The 12,218-nt window shown below is 41.9% G+C and overlaps 1 protein-coding gene across 1 annotated transcript in view; it reads right to left on the bottom strand.

Moving 5' to 3' along the window:
* cep170aa (centrosomal protein 170Aa) overlaps nt 1–12,218 on the bottom strand; it is a 29,159-nt gene that overhangs the window by 9,993 nt on the left and 6,948 nt on the right. Inside the window, exons 3-10 of the mRNA XM_069658247.1 lie at nt 11,767–11,845; nt 11,482–11,540; nt 11,151–11,376; nt 9,541–9,678; nt 6,019–6,192; nt 5,332–5,637; nt 1,041–1,397; nt 518–807 (exon numbers count right to left, since the gene is read on the bottom strand). Coding sequence (XP_069514348.1) covers nt 518–807; nt 1,041–1,397; nt 5,332–5,637; nt 6,019–6,192; nt 9,541–9,678; nt 11,151–11,376; nt 11,482–11,540; nt 11,767–11,845 — 1,629 coding nt within the window. The remainder of the gene's footprint in view (nt 1–517; nt 808–1,040; nt 1,398–5,331; nt 5,638–6,018; nt 6,193–9,540; nt 9,679–11,150; nt 11,377–11,481; nt 11,541–11,766; nt 11,846–12,218) is intronic.

Here is a 12,218-nt window from a genome sequence, read left to right as displayed (position 1 = left end):
AGCATTATAATAGACCTACTATCTTTTATCTCCAAAGCCCTCCTCTGGGTGTTAGAATCAAAAAATAGTTACGTGTGTTCTGTGCTGCAGAAGAAGATGAATATAAAATGTAATCGCCTTCAGTTTTTGGCAAACTACAGTGCCTTTACAGATAGTAGATAGTAGTAAAAATAACCACGCTCCATGCAGTTTAAAGTCTAGTAAGGTCTACTCAACTGTTGTCAATTATCTATAAATAAACCAATGCAAAAATCACTATGTGTGTGTTTTGTTGCAGTATCATGCAGAGCAGACTTTAACAAATGTTAAAGAATGTTTTTATGAGGTAATTGTGGGAAAAAAAAAGCTTGTTCTTTCTAGCATAGCATGCAAAAAGTTCTTCAAAAGAAAAAAACACTGGTTTGGGCAGAACTTAAGAAGATGCAACTCAAGAAAAATGATTGTGATTGTGGAGAAAGAAAGAAAGAAAGAATCCTACATGGTGCAGCAAGGTGCTAAGATCTCTGAACTCTCATACCTTGTCTATCATGCGCCTGGCCTCCTCTTCCTCTGGGTTCCTGTTCTCCAGTTCGATAGTGTAGGTCCCCTTATCGCTGTGGTCATCATCTGCCTCCCCTCCAGCAGTTCCCAAACCTCTCCCAACGACTGAGGCGTCCTCGCTGGGGCTGGTGGGGCTTCCCGTCGCCAGACCGGTACTTGCTGAACTGCGACCGATACTCGGGTCCTCTGACCTCTGCTTTAGAAGGACGCGGGCAGCGGTAGGGGCACCTGCAGTCACTGTAGCTGGTATTGGAGCTGGGACCTTACCTGGGGGTAACAAAATATAGTGTAGAAATACAGCTATTACAAAAACATGGAAATAATGCTTTCACAGAGGATAATAATGCAGAGGCTAGATACTTTAAACAAAACATGATGCAGTCTTCAATGTAATGATTTACTTTACTCTCTCTTTCAAATGCACTGATTTTAACATTTTCTTAACAAAATACACAAAAAACATATAGACATTAGACAGGAAGAGATCAGAGTTTCATTACCAGAGTCTGAGGCCGAAGCTGCAGAGGTGGAAATGCTGAACACCTTGGGATGAGAGGGAGGCTGAGGACACAATCCCTCTCCACCTGTTCCTCCCACCTGCAGGGGTGCAGTCTGGGAAAACGAATACGACCGGCGCTTGCGAGGGTTTTCCTCGTCGTAGAACTCGATCATGAAGGCAGTGCGGGAGCCTGTTCCTCTGGGCCCACTCACTGTTATGTTCCCACTTCCCCCCGCTCCTCCTCCCACGTGGCCGTGTGCTGCTTTCAGGCGTTCCTCGAGGGCGTGGCGACGGTTGGCGAAACGCAGGCCCAGTCCATTCTCTGAATCACTCTGGGTACCATCCTCATGTTTGCTGCCTATAGGACAGAAAAAAAGAGAACAGCGGTGAGTTACATACAAGCTTGTACAGTAAGAAGACACAACTGTTTGCTAACCTTTTAAGGCCTAAATGACCTTTGAGCTTTGGTCCTTGGCTTGGATCCTATTCAACTACCACAAAAGACCCTACATCCACCATATCTAGTTTACCTACCACATTATTGCAATTTCTACATTCTGATCAGTCTGGGTTGAATCAGCATGTCCCCTCAGTGCTGTATGAAGGCAGACAGTGTGCCACACTAATCCAGACATGCCACCCACACGGCTACTAGCCCTGCCTCCTGGCAGTGAGAGAGAGCGGCGAGGGGGAGGGGAGGAGGCGAGCATGGAGCAGGGAGAGCGTGTGTGGGAGGGGGGGTTCAGGGATTGAGGAGGAGGAGGAGGGGATGTGAAAGGAGGCTGGGAAAGAAAAGGGGAGGAGGATGGGGAGGCGAGGAAAGGAGAGAAACTGAATGAAGTGGGAGAAAAGAAGGAGCCAAACAGAGAGAGAGAGAATGGGAACCCTTAACTGAAGGAGGCTCAGGATATAGTATATTGCTACTAGTTGTGAGTGACAGCCACTCAGACAAACAGCTCGTCTGTTAGAGAGCCAACAGCCAGGCAGTCAGAGGAGGAAACTGTTGTCGTGGATGACCATTAGAAGACACTTCCACTTCTCTAAATCACTTCCATAACTCATTGCATGAGTTCATATCCAGCTAAATGCACATGCTTCAGTTTCTTCTTCACTCTTCACTTATTATTTTCAGTGGAGTAACCAAGTGGTGATGTTCAGAGCTGTTGTTACTATAGCCACAGTGTGAAAAAGATGGATCAAGTACTGAGGCAGACAGCCCTCCTTGAGTAACAGCACTCTGTGCTAGCATGGCTAAGTAGAGCTGAGAGAGCTGTGACTTTATTCATTCTTATTTCTTTCCAGGTGTGTATTTACTGTAATCCAGTCAAAGTCAATTTATGGACTTAGAATATAGAATATAGATATTGCACATTTGATAATTAAAGCATTATTCAGCAAGGTGCAAAACCTGTCCAATTTAGAACAAGCAACATGTCAGTATATGACAAAATCAAAATTAATACTGTTGTTCAGTCAGTGCACTCCACTGCTTTATAAACATGAGGATCAGTTTACTTTTTATAGTAAATACTACTCAGCCTGTTATAGCAGTTGTATAATGTTTCTGTAGCTATGTATTAGCTATGTCAAGTCTGCAAAAACAAGAAGAGTTTAATTAAGACAATATGGATCTGCATTATGGGAGTTGTTGGATCTAAATGTTTTGGAAATTGAGCCCATGAAGGGATTAAATATCCAGATATTTTAGGCTCCACTGCTTAGGTCTTTTAAATTTCCCCAAACTTTTAGTACAATATTAACTTGCTGGATTACAAGTACTGGTTCTATCAGTCTATCAAAATGTGGCCTGAAGCATGTTTCTGAATCCGCAGCTCATTTGTGAAATTCCACCACCCACCTCCTCTTTTCTTTTATTACTGTTTGAAATGTAATAAGGCATAACTTTCATTAAAAAAAGAAAAAAAACCCAACATGAATAGAACGAGACAGTAGAGCAGCAGAGCGTTACAGCAGTAGCTCGAGCGATCAGCAGATAAGCAGACAGAGAGAGGCATGTCTTTCATGCTGTGTGCTCCAGACAAAGAAGCCGTTGGCAGGGCCAGAGGAGAACAGAGGTATCTGTGAGAGTCCAGCGCTCTGCCCCACTCGCCCCGCCATGACTCACAGTGGAGCTGGCCTCTGCCTCCACCGCTGGCTGCACACGCACACACACACACGCACACACACACACGCACACACAAGTACCCAACCCAAGAATCACTTGACATGCAAACATACAACCAAAGAATACATTCTATTGTAGTGTATTTGAGCATACAATACAATAAAACAATCTTTAAATACTACTGTCAATAAATATTTGAATAATGTGCATGAAGTACTCATCATTAATCCTCTTCAGATCACACATTTATAGTCTCACACTGATCAAAATCGCATGTTGTTGGTGAGGAAAATGCAGATTTTCACGACAGTTCACACTCAAAATAATAGACAGTGAAAACATTTTTCCCCCGCAGTCCCCCGACAAGAGAAAGACTCACCTTGATGTTACAAATCAAAAGCTTTTGCTCAGTTGCCTCCTCTCAATTTCCTCACTACACCGCTGCCTCTCTCTCTGCCTAGTACCTCTAGGACACACCCTAAACACATCTCACACGCCTCTTCTTGCACATGCTGCAATGCTTGCCTTCAGATCAGCACTGAGCATGTCTGACATACGCACATGCAGCGAACACAGACAAGACGGAATTTCACCAGCGCAAATCCACATGTGAGCGGCACGTGCTTCACACAAGCCCTGAAACAGCACCGAAATACAGTCCGTCTCTCACACAGACACAAAGAGATGATCAATGCCAGTTTTCGCTATTTGTAAATTTGTGTCCGTACTCTCTCTTCCCAGCCATCATTTGCATCGCTGTTACTATAACAACTATCTGCCAAAAACTGCTCTCTCTTCATTGGCTGCTTGCACTGCAGTCCAGGCAACAAGCCTCTCTCTTTCTCTCCATCCCGCTCCCTTTCTCTGTCCAATCACCTCTGCTTTTGCTGCTGTTTTAAATGCTGTTCTCAGTGAGGTTCTCCTGCCTTTCTCACCCCTTCATCCATCTCTCCCTAGTGCCATTTTTTCACTCCTCACATGCTCACAGTCAGCATCAAGCTGTCTACCTGCCCTCTATCCATCCCTGTTTGTCCTTTCCGTCTCTGTATTCTGTGGTTATTCTTTGTTCTTCCCTCAACCATACCACATTCCTGCAACTTCCCTCTCTTTCTTTAGGTACTGTAATACCAAGCTTATCACGTATCAATCAGACACAGCTTCATCTGGAAAAACTGCAATGTCTGGCTGTCCCAAAGTCAGTCAGATAGTCAGTTAGCAACATAATCATCCAATCAGGTGAGCCACTCTGTCAGCCAGTTGACATGCATGCAGCACTATCTCCATCTAATGAATTAGCCTCCCTGCCTTCAACTCCTGTCTTCAAGATTTCCATTTTCATCACCTCCCATTGGACAGTCCCTACCCCCACATGTCAGCAACATCATAAATTGGCCTCCATTTAATTAACTCATGACCAGCATGTAGTCTACCACAGCCAAGCTTAGTATCAAGTTTAAACTCTGGCGGCACAAAGCCTAGCAGCAGAGCAGAGCCTGGTCTGGCCCATTCTCACACACCCCTGGCAGCAGGAGCCTACTCAGCAGTTGGCTGCTTTCAGGTAAAGTGAACAAAGAGATTCAGAGAAGCATGCAATTCACAGTCATGGCAATCTTAAACCTTACCCTAAGGATACATAGCAACAAGCCCATAGAGGAAAACAGTGAATATTTAGAGGATTAAACAATGCAAAGAAAAATCGACCCAAAAGCCACATTTATGTTCTTGTAGTCTGGAATTAACTTCCATGAAGTAGTGCATGTGTAGAGCTCGTGCTCATAACTGGTCAGTTAATGGTGAAAAAGCTCAATTCAAACGGGCAATGCTGATCACCCTAAGCCTCTTCATTGCATGTCAGAGCAGTGGAGGAATAGATAGGGGTTTAAATGTTTCTCCCCGCTAGCAAAGCTAATCCCCTGGTTTGGTTACCACTGCCAACAACCCCATGTGTCTAACAAAGAACAAACCCGGATTTCATGTATTATAGTGAAAAACAAATATTAAAATTACAACAAAAATGATGGGCATATTGTTGCAAAGTATAACTAAAAAACCTGTGAGAGAAAGGATGGAGAAATGTTCAATCAATAGGGAGAGGAGTAGAGAGTAGTAGCGGGAACTTACTCGCAATCAACAGACATTGAAATGGTAACAGAAAAAAATCCCCCACCTTTTAGCCTTTTGAGATGGACCGGCACGTCGCTCTTGATGCTCTTGCTGTCGTCCTCCGTAGACTCGCTGCGCACCAGAGTGGGGTCGTTCTGGGCCAGCCAATCGGCCACCTTGCTCTCCGATGCCATCATAGCCGCCTGCAGTGTGCTCAAGTCTCTCCCTCCTGCTCCTCCACTTCCTGCTCCACTCTTCTTGGAGCGAGATCTGTGGTGGTCTGGTGTGAACTTTGACACATGGTCTTTAATGGTGACTTTCCCAGGAGAAGTGTTGTCAAACTCTATGGTGAAGGAGGCGTGACCTTGAGCTGTGGAGCAGACATTTGTAGTTTTGTTACTGTGTCAGTGTCAGTCAGAACAACTACTAAAAATAGATGTGCTAGGGCTAGCACTTTTAAAAAATACACATATAAATGTGACTTTTTGATATCATTAAATCGATAAACGGATGTTTAGATAAATATGTCAAAAATCAGCTGATTGCTTTTGTTTCAGAATGAATGCTTCTCTTTTTGTGCTTGTCAAACAGGGTCTACTTCCTGTTTCGTGTTGTAAAGTAATGTCCCTTTATGCTACAATATATTTCTCATGAAGGCAGACTTGATGGGACATTAACTTTAAAGTGTAAAGCAGGAGAATAATGCACAGAGATACTTGGTACAAGAAATCAGAATAAATGAAATGTTCACCTGCTGCTGAGTGAGTGGAGGTGCCCTCTGTGTCCTTGGTGGGAATCTCATGAATGCCATTATTGGCCATATGACCCTCCTTGGTGGGAATCTCAAAGTAACTGGAATCGTGGGAGGCGGTCGCATGAAGGCCGTCCTCTTTAGCTTTCTCCCCTCGACGTGCCTCTTTGCTGTCTGAGGTTAAAACATGTAAAGATGTTACTATGAAAATAATGATGTTGACAAGGGCCATTTTTAAATATTGAAATCTTGTTGAGTTGAAACAGGTCAAGCAAAGCACATTGTTATGACTAGTATAATAAAACAGTATAATTTGTATAACAAAAAGTGGTAAATGAGGTTTATCGCTGTGAACTTAAGTTGAGTTTATATATATGTTTATAAAGTCCCATAGAGCTATGAGTAGGAGTAGATGTGGTTACAATCTGACTCAATCTCCATCTACATATTTACCATTTCTTTGTTCAATATAAAAACATCCCAATGTTTAAATGTCACAATGAGAGATAATTCAAGGATTCATTATTCTAAGTCAAAGGTCAAACAAGGCCGCAAATAAGCCAATTTAATCATGGTCCTCTTTTCAGCGAGTGTTTCTCACCATTTATCAAAATGACTGTCTCCTAAGAGTGGAGGATGCAGCCCTGTATGCATATTTAAAACCTCTCTCTGTTTCTATGTAAAACTCTCTTACTCTTATGTCATAAAGTACATTCAAACACACACACAAGTCATGTAAGTCGGTACAAAAAGTGCTTTTATAGCTCTTTAAAAGCTGCTTTGGGGGAGTTACAATATGGAGCACTTATTTTCTTGTCTGTTAATATTAACAAACAGAGCCTCTGTGGGATTTGAACATGATAAATGATACTTTCAGAAATTAGAGTGGCCATCTGCTCCATGTTTGGGAGCAAGTGTGGGGACATATGGCAATCAGCAATAAGAAGCAAGACACAGAATCGGACTTTGCAGAATTTAACTACTGGAAAAAATTGTGAGTTAATTTCTCATGGATAATATATTCTATAAATATGATTGTGAGGCTTATGGACCAATGAGACAAAGCAAGTTCCCAGAAAAAGAGTTTCTGAATTACATGGATAATTTCCCTCTTCAGTATTATCAACCAAAGCGAAAGAGAAACTACTATAAAATCTCTTCTTTGAAACATGATCTGTGGTTGCCAGCATAAGCTGCTCTGCAAGTTTGGGAAGATTAACATGGATTTATACCAAGTGAAAATATTAGGATCTGGAGATCTAAAATGTTGAATGATGCTCAAGATGCAACTACTTAAGTGATGGACCAAAGATGGAACTTTTATGTAATAATTTATACTACAGTATACACTCCATTCAACCAATGTTCCCTATCAACTATCAAAACAAAAAGGTTAAAAGGTTGAATTTAAGTGTCGCTATTTGCTCATCTCTTGATATAATGTTGAACTGACTAAACTTCCTCAAATACATGTCAATACGTGTGATTACTATCAGAGCTTCCACTGACTGTAAGTTGCTGTAAGTCACATTGCTTGTCTGGGAAGCACCTAAGAGTTTCATGGATGATTACTATTTTGTTTGTGTTGGATTAGAGTAAATATGCTAAATCTCTGCTTTATATAATCAATTTAAATATGTCAATAGAGTCTTACACAGAAAAAGAAAAAAAGTTACTCAAATCACAAATTATTAACAGCCTTGACTGTACGGGTATAAAACACAGATACAAAAGGCATCTGCTATGACGTCAGTTTGACATTAAATAACAGTGGCAAAAAATAAAACAACAATCCTTTTGTAATCTGCAGGGCTTTTGATGTATCATATTAAAGACATTTTACTGACTAAATACTTCTTAAAAGAGTAACACAGCAAGTGCACAGAAGGCAGATGTAAAATTAATGAAAAGTTGATTCTAATTAAAAAGCCTTTACTAGCTCCATTGGAGTATGTGGAATAGAGAGCAATACTTACTGGGGATTAGAGAGTGGTTAGCTAATGATCGCTGCAGTATAGATTGAGAGAGTCGTCTGTTTGACTGCTGTGTGTATGAGTGTGTGTGTATTGGGAGGAATGGGGGAGCTGGTGCAATGGCGTAACCCAATCGGAGTGAGTGACAATACAGAAGGAAGGGGGTGGGGGGGCTTCAACAACACAGCCTATTCAGTGGGAGGGAGAAAAGGACAAACACTAAACCTAACTGACATCCACATGCATGCAACAGAACACACACAATAAAATCACTTCCTGCCTTTAAACACTCTTTCACTTCCCTTTTACTGCTGTACTGATGTCAACAGTTTATTCGAGCCGATACAGAGAGCGTGCTCATACTATTTTAAAAACACCCCCTGGAGCATCCGCTCCACAAAACAAATCCAACATCACAACATCCATTCGGCTCTCAGTTAAAAAGTCAATGCTCCAAGAGGGCAAAATGCCTTCCACTCACCCACTTCCATGACTGATGTAGCCAATCCCATCGGCCTGATTTTTTGGAAAGCCTTTGTGGTTTCAAATCACCCTGCCACGCTTGCACAGATTTACTCCCAAATAAGAGTCTGATTTAATCACACTCTATCAGAAAAAATCATTTCAACAGAAAAGATCTGCATGGTATAACACAGACATAAATGAAATATCTGATTGTTAAAAGAGCTGATGAAAAAAGTATTCCTTTTTTAGGCTGGTGAAGACGATGCCAGACTATCCATCCAGATGTGGTGAGAGATTTGAGGACTCTTCAGTCTGCTCCAATGTTTGTGATTAACCTCCCCCCAATCCTTCTGAGCACACTGGTCCACTCTAAACAAGCCTGGCACAGACTGATTTTGCAGCGCTGAGCTGTTGCACTATTGGTGTAGCCTCTAATCCTGTTACTCTGACTATCCACCAACAGTTGACGGGATCCCCCCCAGTCCAACAGTCACTAAACACACACACGCATTATACACACACAGATGCATATTGTACTCAAACTGACATACATACAGGCTCTGAAAAAAGCCTTTGTGTGCATTATACATTGTTATACATACAAACCCACAGTATGGCAGGTCATTACCCCTTCATTGCTCAACACAGGGCAAATAAACAGAGCTAAAGGGCATTGACATCATGATACTGTTTCACTACTAACTTGCACTGCATGACTGAATTTACCAATGACTTTCAAATGGCATATTTGTTTGTACTGTAGCATATAGTTATATGCACCTACTCATATAAGTATAATAGCACCTTCTATTTTTCCCTTTTGGTAAAGAAAACAAAGATATGCTATAACTTTTAACACAAAATCCTTCTGTATATTCATATATAAAGTGTATAATGTTGAATTAAATACTTTACAACTCAACAGCATTTAAGCATCTACTTTATAAGCATTGAAACCAGCTCTCATCTTGGCAGCAAGGATTATTTGGAAACATGATTTGTGTCCGTGTATGTTTGAATTATAGGGATGAAGACATCATGTGTGCGATGCTAGTGTCACTTTCAAAATTTGAATACCTCCTACCTGATATGGAGCTGTCATGTTTTTTACTGGATGGCTTTGTTTCCTGTTTAAAGGAGTTCTCATCATCGGCATCCCCATCCCCCCACCAAGACGGCTGGCCGTACAGGGGGGTCCCACGAGGCAGCGCTGTAACATCCCCTAAGACGGAACCCCAAATACAGACACAGTTTAACACAAATGTAGTTTGAACTTGGCCTGTTTAACATGTTTATAATATACTTTGCATACTCTGACTCTGGTACTGTCGGCATGAAATGTTTAATGTACCATGATGACACAAAGTGAGCACAGCTGTTCTTTGTGTATGTGTGTTTGTGTATTTATTCCCCTCTGGCCAGGTCTTGCACCACTGACCTATTTTCCGAACTTCAGCCGGCAGGATGGACACACACGTGCACACTGTCTACGATTCTCTCTCTCTCTCTCTCTCTCTCTCTCTCTCTCTCTCTCTCTCTCTCTCTCTCTCTCTCTCTCTCTCTCTCTCTCTCTCTCTCTCTCTCTCAGACACGCAGTTCCAATAAAAGAGGGACTTTCCGTTTGCCTCTCTGTCCCCATTACAATGAAAGCTAACATGGTACGAGCATCCTGTGGTCACTTCTTTTTTAAGCTGGACTGTTCAGTAGAAGAGTGACAGGAAATGCTGTTGAGTGAGATGGCAAAGAAAGGCCTCCAGCTGTATCTGAAAAAGCAATGTTTTGTTAACTTCTCCCTGCTTTATACTTCTTCTCCCGTTACCTTCTTTTGCTTTAAGTACCCCCTACTCTGAGCTATGCAAGTTCATTCCCCGTATATTCAGATAATTACAGATGCTCTGTGCCAAATTGCACGCAGGAAGAAGGAGCCTTCTATATTTAAGCTACTGAATGTATGCTGACTGTGAGGTGTAATATGTGGGTGAGGCCTGGTATTACAGTAGTAACACTGCAGGATTACATTTACAGCACCGCAGAGAGGATGTCATTAAAAACATGAGTGGCAGATGGGTAGACATGCAACACCGTATGTGTGTGTTCGCTTGTTTGTGGTGCAAAAGGGGAGATGTACTGTATATTCGTGCCTGTGAATCTTACTGCACTTTAAGAAAAGTAGTGCGGGCAGATGGGTTGGCATTATGCAGGCACTCTGACCCTGTTACTGTTTAATCTGTGTAATAATGCAAGCCCTGTGTGGCCTTGTTTCAACATCTGGAGCTTAGCCAGGACCCCTGCTAGCACCCCAGCCTGGTCAGCGATGACAATTATTAGGGACACCCATAGACCTGAACTACCCTCATGTTAACACAGAGTGACTGCATGTTGGTGTGGTGGTTAAAGCCCTTTCCCTTGCGATCATGTCTACCCCCTACTGGTTTGAGATAAAACCCCACCACAATTAATTTCACCACGTCTTGTTCAACAATGTGTCTTCTCAGAGGAGAAATCCCTCCTACATTTTGTGTTTTGTACAAATGTGGATCCTGAAATGTCGTCAGCTTGAGTATTTAAATTCAGTAAGTATTAGACAAAATCAACACAGCAAATTGCTTCAACTCACGATAAGAAAAAAAAACTTAATGGGACAGCTTGACATTTTTTATACTATCACATTTCTCTGTGTGATCCGTCTCTCACCTCCTAACCTCTCCTCTGCTTTGTGAGAGTCCACAGGTTTAGCTGACAGGTCTTTGGAGGAAGAGACCCCGTCTGTTGTTCTGCTCTCTCCTGGTTTTTGGCTGCCAGGGGACTTCAGCGACTTTGATGGCGTCTTAGTGGGCGACTTGCTTGTGGTTGTGGCGGTAGTGGTTTCCCCGTTGGACGGTTTCTTGCTGAGCTGTAGGCCGCTGGTGAATTTTTCATGCTTAAAAAATATAAAGAAATGAAACATTTGTAAAACTGTGCATCATGGATAATCACACTTGAAATAGTGTGTTAGGGCACAGGTTGTGCATATGTGTAGTCTTACCTTTAGGGCCTCTTCAGGCACAGTGAGCTCTCCTCTCACCACCGTAAACAGGTTGGTATGTGAGAAGAACAGGTTAAGGAAATAATGGCTACATAATACATGTACATGCACACTGACACAAAACAGTCCAGTACTGCAATCTGTAATTCAGACTACCTTGAACTTTGGAATAAATTAAATTAATAATATCTGTGCTCAAACTGGCTGTTCAACACATTTTTTTGAAGTGACTGGTAATCATATCAGGGCTGAAGACATTAGAAGGTCAGAAAAGTGAAAGGATATCATATCCAAACCTTAGCTTGTCCTCCAACTTCAGAGTGATGTACATCTGCTCCTGGATTCGGACATCATTTACAAAGGTCTGTAGAAGTGGGGGAAAGGGAAGATCAAAACCAATACGGTAACGTCAAATGTAACAATGTAAAATAAAATGAACATAATTCAATTCAACTTCAAATTCAACTTATCAATTGTTCAACTACTAGTTTAATTAAAGCTACAGTAGCCAACATTTTTTTATATGAATATGAAAAATAACACATTTTGATCATTGCATTTCCCTATCGATATTAAATTGAAATGATGTTGATTGCTGATCTGCGACTGGGAGCGCCCGTCCCATTGTATTTAGTAAAAAATTAGTCCGTTCTGAATCAAACAACCAATCAGGGTTAGCGTTCCACTTAACTAGCCAATCACAGCGACGCTGTACAAACTACAAACAAGCATCATCT

The sequence above is a fragment of the Semicossyphus pulcher genome, unplaced genomic scaffold (genome assembly GCF_022749685.1).
Source record: "Semicossyphus pulcher isolate SPU_LCO1_2020_fin unplaced genomic scaffold, fSemPul1.0.p SCAF_12, whole genome shotgun sequence".
NCBI classification, from domain to species: domain Eukaryota; kingdom Metazoa; phylum Chordata; class Actinopteri; order Labriformes; family Labridae; genus Semicossyphus; species Semicossyphus pulcher.
Note: the sequence above shows the minus strand (reverse complement) of the source record. Positions and strands in the feature narration are given on the sequence as shown.